This window comes from Terrapene carolina, unplaced genomic scaffold (genome assembly GCF_002925995.2).
Source record: "Terrapene carolina triunguis isolate 2854851 unplaced genomic scaffold, T_m_triunguis-2.0 Scaffold397, whole genome shotgun sequence".
Lineage (NCBI taxonomy): Eukaryota > Metazoa > Chordata > Testudines > Emydidae > Terrapene > Terrapene triunguis.
This window is the reverse complement of record NW_020664748.1, coordinates 1,073,618-1,091,108: the sequence shown is the minus strand read 5'-3', so window position 1 is coordinate 1,091,108 and position 17,491 is coordinate 1,073,618. Positions and strand designations below refer to the sequence as shown.

The 17,491-nt window shown below is 65.7% G+C and overlaps 2 protein-coding genes across 2 annotated transcripts in view; one reads left to right on the top strand and one right to left on the bottom strand.

Moving 5' to 3' along the window:
• The window catches only part of SHE (Src homology 2 domain containing E), an 11,451-nt gene extending 8,053 nt beyond the window's left edge, over positions 1 to 3,398 (top strand). The window contains exon 6 of the mRNA XM_026658065.2: positions 1,343 to 3,398. Coding sequence (XP_026513850.1) covers positions 1,343 to 1,529 — 187 coding nt within the window. The 3' untranslated portion in view covers positions 1,530 to 3,398. The remainder of the gene's footprint in view (positions 1 to 1,342) is intronic.
• A 1,998-nt stretch (positions 3,399 to 5,396) lies between these two features.
• On the bottom strand, positions 5,397 to 16,125 carry IL6R (interleukin 6 receptor). The gene is made up of 10 exons (XM_026658099.2): positions 15,943 to 16,125; positions 12,422 to 12,661; positions 11,993 to 12,116; positions 10,991 to 11,172; positions 9,557 to 9,717; positions 8,569 to 8,713; positions 8,430 to 8,473; positions 7,967 to 8,042; positions 7,503 to 7,611; positions 5,397 to 6,571 (listed from the first exon to the last, which is right to left on the bottom strand). Exons 1-10 carry the CDS (start codon positions 16,013 to 16,015, stop codon positions 6,358 to 6,360), a joined length of 1,368 nt encoding a protein of 455 aa, XP_026513884.1. The 5' UTR covers positions 16,016 to 16,125; the 3' UTR covers positions 5,397 to 6,357.
• Positions 16,126 to 17,491: the final 1,366 nt, after the last annotated feature.

Below are 17,491 nucleotides of genomic sequence, written 5' to 3'. Positions count from 1 at the left end.
ACTGCACCCCACTCCCTTCCCAGGGAGAGAACCCAGGAGTCCTGGCTTCCAGCCCCCCAGCTCTAAGCACTGGACCCCACTCCCTTCCCAGGGAGAGAACCCAGGAGTCCTGGCTCCCAGCCCCCCTACTCTAACTCACTGGACCCCACTCCCCTCCCTGAGCTGGAAATAGGACCCAGGCATTCTGGGAGGGCTCTGTGGGAAGCACAGGCCTGTTGGGCTGCCTTACAGAAACACCTTTCCTGGGCCAAAGGGTCTCTGGGGAGCAGCCTGACCCCCTTGGATTCCAGGCCTTGTGGGCGTGGAGCACCGTGGGAAGCCCCCACGCCAGGCATGGGGCAAAGGCCCCGCGCCCCCCTCGGCCTCCCTGTTGCTGGCTGTGTCCTGGGAGGCGCGGCCCCGAGGGCCGGCCCGGGTCGCGGCAGTGCCCGGCCCCTGGCTCTCTGGCGCAGCGCTGGAGGATCGTTGTCGGCAGTGCTGGCGGCGTTTCCTTCCTGAGGAAGTGGAGCCCCTGGAGCCGAAACAATCGGAGCAGGGAAGGGAACAAACAGGGGCTGGGCTGGTGACGAGGCGACCGTGGGGCCGGAATGGCCCTGGGCAGCCCCTAGCCAGGCCCAGCCCAGGGAAACGGGGAACATACCCAGGGACTCGCCAGCACCTCGTGCGGCTGCTCCCGTCACACCTGGCGGGGGGCGATGGTGTCGCTCTGGCCTGGGAAGCGGTGGGGCAGGCAGCAGAGAGCCAGGCCCTGGCAGCAGGGCTAGCGGGCAGAGCCTGGAGGTGGTGGTGCCCAGGGCTGTATCCCGGGAAACACCCCCTGCCCCCAGGGCAGCACACTGGACCAGGAGCCGGCCTGGAGCTCTGCACCCAGCAGTTCCCGTTGGGTCTGATCCATGGAGAAGTTTCCCTCTGGAGCCAGTCACTGCTGCTCTGGGGTCACCCTTCAGTGCCCAGTGTGGGGGGAGCCAGGACTCCTGGGTTCTATTTACAACTCTGGGAGGGGAGTGGGGCCTGGTGGTCAGGAGCCAAGACTCCCTCTGGGTTTTCTTCCTGGCTCCGGAGGGGGAGTGAGTTCAAGTGCTTGGGAGCCAGGACTCCTGGGTCGGCCACTAACTTGCTGAGGCCGAGCCTCACCGTGCCTCAGTTTCCCCTCTGCACAGTGGGGATAACGAAGCTGCTCGGGCCTTGCGAGGTTTCATACATGAAGTGCTGGGCCGGGAGGAGCCAGAGCAAGGACTAAGGTCAGTGCTGGCTGTAGCATGTGAGGCCCAGGGTGCCCCCCCCCCGGCCCCCCCCACCACCGCCGGCTTCCCCCCCCCCCCCCCCCCTGGCTTTGCTGCAGGACCAGTCAGGGATGCGTCCACATCATCGTGGCCCAGACCAAGGACAACAAGTACACGCTGAGCCAGACCAGCGGGGTCTTCGGCAGCGTCCCCGAGGTGGTGCATCACTACTCCACCGAGAAGCTGCCCTTCAAAGGGGCGGAGCACATGACCCTGCTGCACCCCGTGCACAGCAAGCTGCATTAGCGCGGCCGGGCCCAGCCAGCTGCCTGGGGCTTCGCCACGGACTTCGGGGCAGCCAGGGGGCCGGGCGGGCTCGCGCGTGGAGCCAGGCGCATCGCGGGAGCGGCAAGCGCTCCGGGGCCCACCCTGGGCAGAGTCAAAGACCCCGCTCCCCAGCACGTCTGATCTCGTTCCAGCCAGGGCCCGGTCGCTGCCCCCGTGGGAGCGGCTGTTCAGCCTGCAGGACGGCGCCCCCGTTGGCTAGCAGGGGCTGCAGTCTGGGAACGCTCTGCCCCACGGAGAGCCCCCTTGGCCCTGCACAGAGCCGGAGCTGCCCGGCTTTGGTGCCGGTATAAAGGGATGTTGGGATCGCCAGAGCGGATCGTCCCGCCGGCTGGCCGGCCCGCTAGCCTGTCTCCCAATGGCCTGCTCCGGAGGGGTGACCCCGCGCTGCCTGGGACTGTCAGTCAGCGTGACGCTGGGCAGCAATGGGCACGGTGCTGAGCGGCTGCTCCTGGTCTCAATCCCCTTCAAGGCCTGGCACAGGCCAGAGCTCCTGCCCCGCTGCCTCCTGGCCGCTGTCTGGGAGGGTGACGTCCCCTTTGGCTTCCTGGGGTCTCTGAGGGTTGTGGGCAGCTGGGGCCCGGCTCCACTGGCACCCTGGGCAGCCGTTCTGCTTCCCTGACTCTCCCGCACCCCGGGAGGCCCCTTTGCCCCACTGCTTTCTGTCCAGGGCAAGGTGTTTGACTCGACCGCACGGTGTCTCCCTGCTGGGAGCATCCTTGTGACCCTCCACTGCAAGGTCATTCCCCCTCCAGGCCTTCTCTCCCCTCCAGTCTGCCCCACCCCTGGCGTAGCCCAAAGCCAGGGCCAAACGCCTGCAGCTGGCGCTGTCCAGTACTGAGTCTGCAGCCGGCTGCCCCGCGGGTTACGTGATCTCCCCAGCGATGGAAGGGGGGGCACACGGCGTTACGTACTCTGTAAGCCTGGCCGGTTGCCTCTCCAGACCCTAAGTACCTGCCTACTCCTGTGGGGCCTGACTGAGGGGCGGCAGGACCCGCACTCTGGCTTTCTCCCTGTAACGGGGCCTGGTCCCGGAGCCACAAGCCCCGAGTCGGTTCCAGTCGTTTCAGGCGCTGCCCCCGGGAACAGGAGTAAACCCCTGGGAGCTGGCGCTGGGCTTCGTTCTGCCAGGCCTTGCTTCAGCAAAGCCCCCCGGCTGGTCGGGGCTCAGGTTAGCACCTGCTTTGCTGACTTGGTGCCTGGCAGGGGACGCAAACTGCCAGCAGAGCCCCAAATCCCCCGGCGGCCGCCCCCTCCCCACTGCTCTGCCCCCTACACAGAGCCAGGGGCTCCCCCGTCGTCCCTGCACCCTGGGGTGGGCAGAGACTAGAAAGGGGCCAATTAGTGCTTGGGTCAACACTGCCACCATGTGGCGAGGACTCTGCAGTACAGGGTGGGACCAGGCAAGGAAGGAAACTGTTCCCCTTAGTTGCATGTCCTGAGGAGTTCCCAGGCAGGTTCTCCCTACTGGAGCGTGGCCGGAGACACAGGCCGGCCAGCTGTGGTCGCTCCAGGCTGAGGCGCTGTCCTCAATGCGGCGTTAGCTCCACTCCATTTACCCTGTGCCAGCCACCTCCGGGCAACGCACCAACACCCTCGCGTGCGGGGTGGGGGCGACACGTGCGTTAGCTCTGCCGAGAGGCCAAGCCCTGAGCGCCTTTGCCCCTCCGACGGAATCGAATCCCCTTCCCCAAGCGAGCCAGGCTGCGGCTTGGTCTAGCCAGTGTCCCGGGGGAGTCCAGTTAGCATGTGCATGCAGCTCGCGTGCCTCCCAGGCAGGGCCGGCTCCAGGGTTTTGGCCGCCCCAAGCAGCCAAAAAAAAAAAGCCCCGATCGCGCCCCGCGGTGGCAATCCGGCGGAGGGTCCCTCGCCCCAACCGGGAGTGAGGGACCGTCTGCCGGATTGCCGCCGAATAGCTGGACCCGCCGCCCCTCTCCGGAGGGGCCGCCCCAAGTACCTGCTTGCCAAGCTGGTGCCTGGAGCCGGCCCTGCTCCCAGGGAGCAGCCAACTGGACCAAAGCTCTCGGAGACGCTCCTGGGTTGGGCAAGAGCCCGGCAGAGCGTCCCGGCAGGTCGTCATGCTTTCTTGGGGTCAGCTGTTAGCACAGCTGTGCCCCATGTGGCTCCATAGCCAGTGTTAGACCTTTGATCTTTGGAGACTGTGTCTTTAACAGCTGCTTGTCTGTATTAATTGTTTTTAAAGTATTTATGATGTTGCCCGAGGTGGTTTTATGATGTCTCTGAATGTCGGGTGAGAACTGACTCAAGGCTGCTTGCAGCCGTGGCGCGAGGAGGAAATAAACTGTCACGTCAAGGAAAAGCCTCGCCCGGCGTCTGCGTGTTGCTGAGGCCTGGGCAGAAGAGACGCTTGCTAGCGCTGCATTTGCAATAAGTGCTTGGTTGCATCTTTGCAGTGGGGCCTGGTTCCAAGCCCATTGAAATCAGTGGCGAGGCTTTGGATTTTCTGATTTGCATCAGCACTAAGGAAAAAAAAATCTGTCCTTCTCCCTTTTCAGCGCCTCTGCCGCAGAGACGGGGTTAGTCAGCTTCCTGCCCTCACCCTCACTTGGGGAACTTCGTGTCTTACAAAATGTGTGTCCAGAAGTGAGCGACACACAACTCACGCAGCTGGTGTGAGCTGGATTCTGCGGCTAGCCTGGGGTAAATCTGGATTTACCTCTGGGCTCAGGCCTTGTGCGGCTGGGGCCGGCGGAGTCGCTGTGGAAGAACCTGCTCTGCATTAGCCAGTCTGGGCCTATGGCCTCTGGAGGCTCAGGTCTGGCACAGCGACGCCTGTTCCACCCAGGGGGGGATCGTACGGGGCTCGCATTGCTGGGCAGTTCCCCCCACGGAGACCAGGCGCCTGCCTGCTGTCTGGCCAAGGCTGGAAGCTGTGTGAGTTCCTGCTGCTCCTGGGGGCCAGGTTGGCAAAATGGTTCAGCTCCCCGTGAGCACAATGGCAAACCCCTTTCCCCAGGCACAGACTGGGGGGGGGTGTTTCTGGCTGGTTCCCAGCTTGGGGGCCTGGCTGTGTGAACCCTCACCCTGGGGGCAGAGGGCCGCTCGCTCACCTGTCAGCCGCCCCCGCCTGCTAGTCTGGGCTCTGCGGGGAAGGGGCTGACTCAAACCCAGACTGGAGCTGCTGGCAGCAGGTACTTTCGGGGTAGGCAATTTACATAGCAGGCAGCGAACCTTCCTCTGCACAGCCCTGGGCGGGGGTGGGGGCTTCCCCAGCCGCTCCCAGGGAGAGGCGCAGGCAGCGGTGGGGCTAGCACCCCAGGGAGCCCTGAGCTTCAGCACTCAGCCTGGCCCCTGCCCCGCGTCGCCCCTTGAACCCCTCCCGTCTCCCCGGGGCCCAGGGCTCGGCCCTGCCGTCCCCCAGCTGCTGCTGCTAAGAGGTGGCCCAGACCCTGCTGCCTTTGCACCTCGCCCCCACCCCGCGCTCTTCCCAGCCCCAGGAGCGACATCTGCATCCTGTGCAGCTTGGTACAAGCCAGGGGCCAGCCCCAAAGGGGAACTGTCTCCCCCGGGCAGCGGGCAAGCCTGGCCTCCCGGCCTGTGGCTTCCTGCCCTCACACGGCCCGGGGAACATGCGCCAGCTGCAGCCGCCAGTTTTCCTTCGCCGTGTTGCGAAACCGGTGGCAGCTCTAGGAGCCAGGACGCCTGGGTTCTCTGCGTGGCTCTGGCCTGGGCTCGCCGGCCACGTAGGAACACGTCACTGCTCTGCTGCCACGGTCGCAGTCGCGGCCCCTCCGGCGCCAGCGCCAGGCTCGGCTTCTTCCCCGACCAGAGCGGGGGGGTCGGCTAATGCCCCAGAGCAGCCCTAGGCACCGCGTAAAAAAACATTTATTGGACACACGGTTGCCAACACACGGCTCTTCCTGTACAAAACCCTCTTCACACAAACACCAGTTTGATGGGGGGGGGGAGAGAATCCAACCCCCAGCACTGCACCGGGGGGGGGGGGGAGCCTTTGTTACAGCCACACGCAAGCAGCTGCAGGGAGGGGGTGAGGCCCGGTTGGGAGGGCACTGGGTGAGCTCAGCCACGTCCTGCCCCCACTCTGAGCCACTGTCCATCCCCCCCACGTCCATACAGATGGTGAGCGCCCCGCGACAGGGTCTCTCATGGCACCTCCAGCCCCGTACAATTGGGGGAGGGGGGGCAGTGGGCTGGAGCTGCAGCTCTAGCTGCCCGGTGGCAGGCCGAGTCATCCCACGGTTTGGGGGCCATCGGGGGCCCCTGCACCCTCGGACGGGGCGGCTGCAGCGCTGGCTCTGACTCTGCTGTCGGCCTAGAGCTGACTTCCCCTGGCGAGCGCCTGGCCGAGGGGCAGCGCTCTGAATGCCCGGCTCTACCGGTTAATGCCCCTCTCCCGGAACTGGGGCCCCGCCAGCCCTTGCCACCTTCCGCGGGAAGTGGGCCCATCGGACGCCCTCCACGCTGCGTCACGGGGGCGCCGGCCCCAGCCAAGGACCGTCCAAACCCCGCCACGAGGCAGGCCGGGAAACGCTGGCTCCAGCTGCTTGGGGGAGACCGTGGGAGAGGTGCCAGCGGGCACGGGTCCGTCTCCCAGGAAGGACAGAGAGGTTGGCTCCTTCCAGCAGAGTCCCGGGAACCACGGCTGCTGGGAGCCCGGAGCTGCCCGGCAGCGGCTCCAGCCCACCGGGGCAGAGGGAGCTATTGTTAAGGGCCAGGCTATTTATAGCCGAGCCACAAGGTCGGGCCCCTGCCTTGGTGCCTGCTGGGGCGGTCGCTGCGTCGCAGGCTGGCGAGGCTGGTTCCCCGGCTACTGGGGGACGAGGAGGTAATCCATGTTGGTGACGTCGAAGGGGCCGAAGTCACCGCTGCCAGGGGTGCCTGGCGATGCCGGAGGGGAGAGGAGCGGGGCCTCGCTCAGTGGGGACGTGGGGCTCGGAGGAGCCAGCGGCACCAAGGGGTGCTGGACCACAGCGCTGGCCTTGCCCTGGCCCAGGGAGCCCCTCCTCCATTTCTTCTTGTACCTTGAACACAGAGCAGGTCAGGAAGGGGCAGAGATTGGGGGCTCACACCCCTCAGACACCCTGATCCCTGCTGGCAGCGGGGTTGGGACTCAGGCCTGCATTGGCAGGGTGCCCATTGCCCTGCTGGCCCCGGGACCACATCATGGCTGCCCCAGGCCCGTGGCTCTCCCCAGGGGCAGGCAGGGGGCAAAGCCCCACTGAGTCTCCATCAGTAACAGCCTGTGAGACGAGCATTCAGGGCAGCTCTCCGTGGCACAAGGGTCAGCAGCAAATCAGTGACTGGGGGGCCACAGAGAGCGAGAAGCACCCAGCTGCTCCCATGGCAGTTCGCCCGAGCCCCCCACCGCACCGTTTGGGTGAGTCACTCGCAGCTGGAAGGGGGAGAGTCGTGCTGGGGGCAGGGCCCGGGCCCTCGGCCCCTCTGGGTTCCCCAGCACACAGGGCTCAGGAAAGGACCCCAGTGGAGAGCCAAGCAGGAGTCCATGAGCAGGGCTGGAGGGGGCTCTCCCAGTCCTGCCAGGGGCCTCAGGGGCGTCTCTCAGCTGGAGGGAGACCAGGATCCCAGCCCCAGAGAGCTGCTGGGGCCAGCAGTGGCCACCCATATAAGGGGGCAGGGGGCCCGTTCCTGTTCGCCAGAAGACCCCCGGACTGCTCTATGGAGATGGCCTCTCTTGGCCACGCAGGGGTAAGTCCAGCAGGAACTCGGCTGAGTCCAGCAGGCCAGATCCTGTCCTGCCCTGGTGCCCGGGAGTCACTCCAGAGTCACACTGGAGTAACAGATCCGACCCAGGCATGCACTGCACGGCCTGGGGCACCAGCTGAGAGTGACTGTCCCTCCCTCAGTGCTTCCCCAGGAGGCCAGCCGGTGCCATCACCCCTCGGCACCAGCCCGAGCGCAGGCCCAGTGGCAGCTGGCCCGGCCGCGTCTCACCTGAGCACAATGCCAGCGAGCAGGCCGGTGCCCAGGAACAGGCTCCCTCCGGTGACCAGGAACGTGTACAGGGGCACGGTGGAGTGGTCGCCGACACCAAGACCCCCCACTGCAAACCAAGGGGACACGGACACCGTTACCAGCACGGCAAGGCCCAGCCCCCCCTCCCCCCGCTCGCTTTGCAGGGCTGGATATTTCTGCGCCACCTCCCAGCGAGGGCTTTACAAAGGCCAGAAACCTGCTGCCAAGGGCTGGGAGCCCTGGAGAATGACCGAGGCCTCCTGTGGGCCGGCACAGCCAGCCTGAGGCCCACCCATCGGGCTGCCCCCTGGCTCGGTTGCCCCGGATCAGCCCGTCCTGAGGTGCTCTGGATCGCCCTGCATGTCCCTGGCGTGGCAGCCCTGCCCACCCGGGAGCTCTGGGCCTGACAGACCAGCGCGGGGGGCAAGGGGGGGTCTCATTACCATTAGCGCCCTCTGTGTCATAGAGCCCGGGGGGGCCCGTGAACGTCTCGCTGTAGAAATCATAATCCGAGGGGAACTGGAGGAGAGAGATGGGGGAGAGGGGGTTAGCAACAGGGTCAAAGGGTCCCCCCAGTCCCACCCACAACACCCCTAACACACGGCATGTCCCCCGTCCCTCTCCCCCATCCCCGCCTGTGACACTCCCAACACACGGCATGTCCCCCCTCCAGTTCTCCCATCCCCGCCCGTGACACCCCCAACACACGGCATGTCCCCCGTCCCACTCCCCCATCCCCGCCTGTGACACCCCCAACACACGGCATGTCCCCCTCCTGCTCCCCCAGGGCACAGAGCCCTTGGGTGAAGCACATACAGTGCTGAGCCCTGAGGCCTGTTCCCCCTCCCACCGGGGCCCATGGGCCCCTAGCAAACGGGCAGGCAGCCCCGGCACCGCCTGCCTTACCTGCGAGCTATAGGATCCTGTCTGCCACTCGAGGCCGTTGGGATCTGCAATCCAAGGACAGCAGCAGTGAGGGAACAGCCCTGGGAATCGGGGTGAGGGGGGGGACGGCACCCAGAGAACCCCTCCCCCTCAGTCCTACCTGCCCACGGGGTGCCCACGGCCTCCTGGCTCCACTCGCTCCACGAGCCGTGGCCAAACTCCTCCAGCCCCCGCACCTGCACCCTGTGCCGTGCACCGTGCCAGGCATCATGGATCACCAGGGACGTCTCTCTTAGCTGGTCGATCTGCAAGCAACAGGCAGAATTAAACCATGGGCACCAGCACTGGCACAGCCCCTCACCTCCTCCCCAGCTGGGACAGCCCAGGTCCCTGTGACCCAGGAACCTCGTGATGCCAACTAGCAGAGGGCACCGGGGGTGCAGAGTTTTACAGGGATCCCCTGAGTCCGTTGTCTAGGATAATTCACTGATGAGGGGCAGGGGAGGTCTCTGCCGGGCGTCCGGATCCTCTGGGAGGAGGTGGGTCCCTTGACCGGGAGGTCTGGGAGTTAAGCAGGTCACCAGGTGGCGAACATCTTCCCTTCGGGCAGGCAGGAGATGCTAACGGAGCTCACAGACTCCACAGGAGCAACCCCGCAGCCGGCGGGGGTCGGTTTGTGACTAAGGCTCGAAGGACCATCCGGATCTCTCTGGGCTTGCAAGGGGCACCCAGGTGTCCCTCACCTAGCCAGGGAACGGCCAGCCTCGCCTGGCTGCGGTACGCTGGGAGGATCGGGGGCAGCTTTCGCTCCTGGCCCGTACTAACGTCCCGTTAGCAACGTTCAGGCTCAGTCTAGGATGTGTGTTATGATGCTAGCGAGGTGCCTCTGAACCCGGGGTACCCCCGGGAAGCATCACAGCCCCCTCTTCCTTTCTAGCCCAGCACCCTCCCTGTCCACAGGGAAATGCGATGCACCGGGCCCTTCTCCCCACGCTGTAGCTCTGGGGGCAGGGGCCCAGGCATGGGAGTTGGGGGGCAGGGGCTGCGGCAGGGGGAGCCCATCCTGCCCAGCAGCTGCAGGGTGGGGCATGCGTGGAGCTGGCCTGGCAGGGGCGGGGAGCCCAGGGCGATGGGGGGGGGGTGCTCACCTCCGTGTAGCTCTGGGAGCGCTCAGCCCGGTACCGGACCTGGAAGTGCAGCCGGTAGAACCTGGGGTCCCAGGAGGGCGGATACGTCCAGTTCACACGCAGTTTCTGGGGCGCGCTCTCCACCGGGTCCACCAGCACATTCACTGGGGGGTCCGGCTTCACTGTCAGGAGAGGGGGGGTGTCACGTTATTGACTTGAACTGGGACCGTATAGAACATGGTTGCAACCAAAGTCCTGTAGTGGCACCAAATCTTGTATGAAGGGGGTCAGATAGGGTATCTAAGACAAGGTTATGGTTTGTTGGTTATGATTATGCTGTCTATATGTGTGTATCATTTCTGTAGTTGAAGTTATGAATATTGGCTCTATATGGTCTGTGTTTCAAACTTGGGCTCTGCTTCTGGGTAACACTCCAGACAAGTTGGTGTTAGCTCTGCCTAGCCTGCTTGATGGCCCATTAAGGACCATCAGCTATACAATGGACCCATTGAGAGAAGGCAAATACGCCTTGTCACTCAGCAAAGTATGCAGGGACTGGCCCATGTGACTCCAGACTCCATTTTGCTGTAATTTTCCACAGTAAGGACAAAGAGGTGTTCTTACACCTGGAAAAGACTAAAAGGCTGATGCCTCATCTCCATCTGGTCTTCAATCCGGCTTCTTACCTCTGGAGGGGCTTTGCTACAAACTGAAGCTCTGAACAAAGGACTGATGACCCATCCCAGCTGGGGATGTTCCAGAGACTTGATTTGAACCTGCAGTTTATTTCATCACTGCTACAAGCCTGAACCAAGACTTTGCCATTACTGTATAGAATTGATTCCATTTGACCAATTCTTGCTCTCACCTAGATCTTTTTCCTTTTATGAATAAACCTTTAGATTTTAGATTCTAAAGGATTGGCAACAGCGTGATTTGTGGGTAAGATCTGATGTGTATATTGATCTGGGTCTGGGGCTTGGTCCTTTGGGATTGGGGGAACCTTTTTTCTTTTACTGGGGTGTTGGTTTTCATAACCGTTCATTCCCATAACGAGTGGCACTGGTGGTAATACTGGGAAACTGGAGTGTCTAAGGGAATTGCTTGTGAGACTTGCGGTTAGCCAGTGGGGTGAGACCGAAGTCCTCTTTGTCTGGCTGGTTTGGTTTGCCTTAGAGGTGGAAAAACCCCAGCCTAGGGCTGTAACTGCCCTGTTTGAGCAATTTGTCCTGAATTGGCACTCTCCGTTGTGTCCTGCCAGAACCGCGTCGTTACAGGGGGTTGCCATGGCAGATGGGCCAGGGATGGGGGAGCCAGCGCCAGCACCCAGCAGCCCCATGGGGAGAGAGACCTGGCTGGAAAACGGGGAGGACAGCAGGCAAAGCTCCGGGGAGGGGCAGTGGGGTAGGCGTGGGGAGAAGGGGGGCAGCAGGAGGGGCAGGGGGTCATACATACAGACGCGGTTGGCCGAGATGACCTGGTCCTTGCTGACCGCGCTCCCCGCCCCGTTGCTGATGCACATGGACACCAGCAGGAAGGTGTCGTCCTCGCTGGGCGGCACCGTGACCCTGCACGTGAATTTCTCCACCTTGGGGAAGTAGCGGCAGCGCTGCTCCGTGGCGTTCTCCCCCGTGAGCCTGCCAGGGAGGGAATACGGCTCAGGGCCAGGCGCAGCACCCAGCCAGCGGGCCCTGCCACCGCCCCCCACCCACGTCCCCAGGTCGGGAACACCCCAGGGCCCGGCGGAGCTACCGACATCAGCTCAAAGTCACAGCAGGGTCTGCCCCAGCCTGCAACATGCGACAGCAGCCTCCCACCCCACTCGGGCATCTCCCCTGGCCAAGGGCTCCCTGCACACGGTGCTGCACTGCAGCCACTCTGGGGTGGAACGGAGCAGCCGCAGGGCCGCCGAACAGGAAGAGAAGGACTCTGTATGGAACTGAAAGTAGGGAGGGTGTGGGCATGTGGGGATGGGGGGAGGATGCCTGGGAGAAGGCGCACGGTTCTTTCCTGAGCAGGCACGGTCAAGCCCTCGGCGTCGGGTCTGATTTGAAGGCCAGCAGCACTCCTCCCCCCCCCCAGGGCTTGGCACTGCCGGCCAAGGGAGAGAGTCCCCGAGGGACCCCCACATCCAACCCTGCCGTGGCATCCCCCCATCCAGCACCCGGCAAGGGGGGAGGGCGATTTGGTGCCGGGAAAGCAGGCCCCAGCTCTGCTCGCGGAGAGCCAGCCGCTGGGGGGAGAGGGGGGGGGAGAGAGACCCTGCCGGGCATCGACAGCCCAGCCATGCTGGCTACGCCTACACCAACTCCTGCCCTGGCCTCGCTCTCGTGCCCAGCTGGCTCCATGGCTAACAGCTAACTCCAGGGCTGGGTCCCAGGTGGGGTTACCCCCACATGCTCCTCGAGGGCCTCAGGGTCAGCCCCAACCGCGGCTCAGCTCCCCCAGGCCTCTCACCACCTCTTCACCCACAGCACAGCCCTGGTCCGGGGCGACGGCCTCCGCTGCGGCTGCCACTCGCACAGGATGTCCTTGACGTGGCTCCTCCGGTAGCAGGAGAAGCCGGGCGGCTCCGGGGGCTCTGGAGTCAGACACAGCGGCGGTGAGGGGAGCCCCCGGACTGCGAGCAGGGGTTAGTGGCTGCAGAGCCGGGCAGGGGCAGAAGGGGAGCCAGCCACGCCAGCCGGGCACGTCCCGACCCACGCCAGGTACCGCGTTACACCGCTCGCCCGATGCAGCCTTTGGACCCTGCAGGATGAGCCTGCTGGCCTGGACGCTGCTGCAGCATCCCGCAGGCACGGGGGACCCCCCAGTCCAGGCGCCCATGGATCTGCACATTCCACCCCAGCCCCTGCCACGGGCATCCCCGCCCCGAGCCAGACTCACCTTCCACCAGCAGCCGCAGCGAGCGCACCAGGCAGCCGCCCACATAGCAGCTGTATCTGCCCGAGTCGTCGTACTGCACCAGGCGCAGCAGCAGGCTGGCCCCCAGCACCGCGCGTTCCGAACTCACAGCCTGGTTCTCCAGCTTCCAGCTGACGGGGCCATTTGGCTCCGGCTGCCACTGCAGGCAGGGCAGGGTGACGTTTGCTCCCACGGTGCTCAGCACCGTGTCAGGCGGGAGGGCTGCAGGAGGGGAAGGGCCATTAATGCAGAGGGAAGGGAGTGCAGTCTAGGGGTTAGAGCTGGGGGGGCCAGGACTCCTGGGTTCCATGCCCAGCTGAGCCACTACTCATTGTATGACCCTAGGCAAATACCCTTGTTGTGCCTCAGTTTCCCCTTCTGTTCCATGGGGATTGCCACCTTCCCTGGGTGCCACAAGCTGACCAGGCTATGAGGTCACAGGAGATGACTCTCGCTGGCTGCTGTGTGCCATGGTGGTGCTGACCCTCCATCTCCCCACCAGGCTGGAGGGCAGAGGCTCCCGCTCCCAGGGCCCCCCTTCCCGGCTCCTAGGAAACACTGCCCAGGGGCTCCCTGCCGGAGGAGACAACCAGCCTGTGTCAATATTTGCTGGATATTTGCTGGAGAGGACAAGCCTGAATGAGCATCGGCCTGGCTGAGCTCTCGCTTCCTCACCCACCTCTTTCCAAGTCACTGCACCGGGCCCCATCCCCATCAGATCCCCCCTTCCCCGCCCCAGAGCCCTCAGCCCGGCCAGCCATGCCCCAGCCTGGGCCCTTAACGGGGCTGCAGGCTCCTCATTTCCCTGGCAAGCTGGGGGCCCAGCAGCAAGGAGGGGGAGGGGTGTCCAGGGCTCCAGCGTGCACAGCAATCCCATGGGGCCCAGGCTGCTGGCCTCAAAGGGTTAATCCTCAAGGCCACCCCTGGGACAGTCACCACCGGCACCAGGATGGGGCCAGAGCTGGGTTTGGCTCAGTTGGATCATGGCTGGGCCAGGCGGTTTGTAACGGTCAGAGGCGGACAGCTCCCGCCCTGTCCCCCTCCCTTACATGCCCCCCCCCCCACACAGCCGGGTTCACAGGAGCTGGGATTTTTGCAAACCCACAAATGTCAATAGCGAAAGCAAACACTCCGGTTTCCCGGTGCCCGGCGCCCGCGCAGCCCTGCCGGGAACAGCCAGTTCTACCCGAACCCACTTACGCAACCGGCCGGCTCAGCACAGAGAACTCTCAGCTGCCTGCTAATCCCAGGGGGCCGGGCACCTGCGCCACAGGGACCAGCCCCCCATGCATGGGGCTGCGAGCCAGGAGAGCTGGGGTCGAATGCGGGCTGAGCCTTGGGCAGCAACCCCCCCTGCCCCCCGTAAACTGGGGGTAATAGGGCACCCCTGGCAGGGGGGGGGGCACCTTTCCACTGAAGGGACCCAGGAGAGCTGGGTTCTCTTCCCAGCTCTGTCACAGGCTCTCTTGGGGCAGCTCCGGCACCTCCCTGGCCCTCAGCTCCCCGAAGATCCAACCGGGGGAACCGTCCTGCCTCCCTCGGCCCCTTAGGCGAAGCTTCTGGGGCAGGAGCCGTCTCTGTGTGGTGCCTGGCTCAAGGACCCTGCATGGGCGCCTCTAAGCCAGGCCCTCAAACGCCCCCAGCACAGGCATGCTGGTGCCCAGGGTCTGTGGGGCAGAGTTCCTGGGCCCTGGAGGCCACGACTGGGCAGTTCCAGACCTGCCCTTTTCCCCGTCTGGGACCCCTGGGCTGGGGTCCTGACCCCGCCGGGTGGTTTAACCCTTACATCACCGAGGGGCGCCCTGGGTATAAATAATCAGTGACAATGCGAGGGCTGGAGGCTCAGGGGAGATGCACGTGGCGGCAGGCAGCTCAGAGACCAGCCAAACCCAGCGCCGGGGGCTGGGCAGCTCCGCACCGCCTGGCCTGCACCCGAGGGACCCACTCCCCACTTGCCCAGCAGCAGCAACTCAGCCCTTGGCTACCGGCACACAGGAGGCCGGGGCACTTCCCCATTGCGCTGGGAAGTTTCATTTCCTCCCTGGGGAGAGCAGTGGGGGGCTGGGAGCCAGGACGCCTGGGTTCGTTTCTTGGCTCTCCCCAGAGCCAGCAGCTCATTGGTCTTTGTGTGGCAAGATCCCACTACTGCCACCGGGGTCTCCGCTGCCCCGGCACGGTCCCCGGGTGGCCACGGCCAGACACCAGAGCAGGGAAGCTCGGAGGCTGCAGGCAGGAGGACCCCAGACTCCAGGCACAGATGTGGGGCAGTTGAGAGCCCTACTCATGAGCCGCTGCGCTGGGCCGACCAGCCTGGCGCAGCCCAGCCGACGGGGGCAGTGGGGTGGCGCCGGGTCATGCAGGCTGAGAGTGGGGAGGCAGACGGGCGCCCCCCAGCCTGGCCCAAAGTTACCCTCCTACAAGTGCAGAGTTCGTTGCACCCCCCCCCCAGAGCCCCCGTCTGGCCCCCTGGGGGGAGGGGTCTGTGCTGGCTTTGGGGAGGGCAGGATGAGAGCGGCAGCAGCCTCTGCCCACATCCCCCTGCCCAGGCTGCAGTGGGCTCCACACCAGTTCCTCTGGTGCCTGCTGGTCACAAGGGCCCAGGTGCCCCCTTTGCAGCACGGGGTCCCCCCCACTGCCCAATCCTGGCCCGGGGCAGGGTGCTCCCTGTGCCGCGCTCCCCACCCCGGCAGCTGCACGAGCGACTGGGATGGGGGCTCAGAGCACAGGGGTCGCTCACTGGCTGCCATGCCCTCCCCGCGGACCAGCTCTTCCCCTAGAGCACCCCTGGCACCGGGCAAGGGAGGGGGGCAGCCCCCAGGCAACACTACCTGGGAGCCCTGGAGTTAAGGGCCTCTCCCCAGCTCGGCTCAGCCCAGGGACCTCCAGCCAGGAAGGGGAGCAGGAGCCGGCCCGCGTGGGGAGCCCCCGGTGGGGCCCCGCCGTTCAGGGGACAGAGGAGGAGGTTGGGGGGGGGCCCAGCAGAAGTACGCCGGGGGGGGGGGCAACGCTCCCCCCCGGGGGGGGGGGGGGGGGGGGGGGGGGGGGGGAGAACCAGGAGTAAATAAATCTCAGCCCCGACTGAAAACACCGCTCGGCGCGGCCATTCCGCAACCCCGGGGAGCGCGGACAGAACCCAGGAGTCCTCCCCCCTCCCCGGAGCCGGGAACGGAACCCAGGAGTCCTGCTCCCTGCCCCCCCCCGACCCACCAGACCCCACTCCCCTCCCCGAGCCCGGAACAGAACCCAGGAGTCTTAACCCCCCCTCCCTCTCACCCGCAGACGGGAACGGAACCCAGGAGTCCTGGCTTCTACCCCCACTCCTCTCCCGGAGCCAGGGACAGAACCCAGGAGTCCTGGCTCCCAGCGCCACCATCTGTGCAATGTCCCCGGGGCGAAAGAGACGCCCGCCCGCGGCTGCCCGGAGCCCCGATCTCCCCCCGATCTCCGGCTCCAGGCAGCGCCGCCCGCAGCCCCCCGCGCCGCCCCCCGGGCCCCGCACCCACCTGGCCGCGGGCAGGGACCCGCCGCGGCGGCCAGCAGCAACCCGAGCAGCCCGGCGGCCCGCAGCGCCCACATCCTCCTGCGCCCCGGGGGCTGCCGGCGTCCGCCCCGCAGCGCGCATCGCTCTGCCTCGGGCTCCGCCAGCCCGTGCGCCGGGCGCGGCTCCCGGGGCTTCCCCCGGCACGTGGCGGGCGGGGGGCGCGGCTGGCAGCAGAGAACATTGGAGGAACTGGGGGGGGGCTGCGATTGTGAAAGGGCCGATTGAGCAACGGGGGGGCGGAGCACGTGGGAGGGTGGGGGCACCTGCGGAGACGGCCCCCCCCCCGCGACTCCCACCCCCAGGAGCTCCGCTCCGCTCCCCCCTCCCAGGTGCAGGCTGACGTGGTGTCAAGGGGAGGGGGCTGGGAGCCAGGACTCCTGGGTTCTACCCGGGGCTCTGGGGGTGTCCCGTGGTTAGGGTTGGGAGCCAGGACTCCTGGGTTCTATGGGCCTCTGGCGGGGGCGAGTGGGGTAACAGGCAGCCCCCCCCCCTCTCCTAGGGCCTGCTCGAAAGAGTTTGGATCAGATGCCCCCAGAAGGGGGGAGCTGTGTGTGACGGGGAGATCCGGCTGCTTTGCCCTGTCTGTGCCTTGGTACCCTGCCCCCCCCCAAGCCAGCACTGGTATCTCTGAATGGGGGGGGGGCGTGGGTCAGTGCTTGCTTGGAGCCAGAGCAGCCCTTGGCACTGGGGAGACCCAGCTTATGCCCCTGCTGTGGGTACGGTCAGGGCTGGGAGGGGGCGGCTGTTTGTGTACCAGCCTCGTTAATCAGTGACAGCACCAGGGGACATTAACGCAGGCAGAGGCCTGGCCTGCCCCCGGTTCAAGGTGAGCCCCCCTCCTGCCCCAGCTGTGGCCTGTTAACCCCCTCCTGACTGGGGCAGTGTCCCTGCCCCGCTCCCACGGGGGTCAGACTCTGCCCCAGGTCACTCGTGATTTCCAGCGGCAGGCGGGAGAGCGGAATGGGGGCCCCGCGCCAGCAGCCTGGGGCCAGGGTGCAAGTTACAGGACAGAGTCAGAGAAGAGACCATCACAGCAGCTGTATGTCCCAGGCCCCCAGCCCCACACTAAACCCACCCACCAACCGGGACCAGGTACGCCAGGAGCCTAGACTAGCGTGTGCCAGAGAGCGGGAGGCCCCGGAAATGAGACACCCCGATAATCCTGCCAGGGACCTGCACCCCCAGGCTGCAGCGGAAGGCGAACCCCCCCAAGGGCCCTGCCAGCCGTACCTGGGTGGCAATTCCTCCCCTCCCCTCCCCACCCCACCCCACCCCACCCGTGGCCTTCAGTGAGACCCTGAGCACGTGAGCAGGAACCAGCCAAGCTCCGTGCCTGGCCCTGCCCATCCTGGCCAGCCCCGCTGCTTTCGAGGGAGGAAATACCCCCCCACACAATACGGGGGGGGGTCCCTCGAGCTCATGGGCCAACTCCTCAGCTGGTGTAAAGCAGCCATGCAGCGCGAGGGCCGTACAGCAGCCGAGCACTGGGCCCCAGGGGCGTAGAGAAGCTA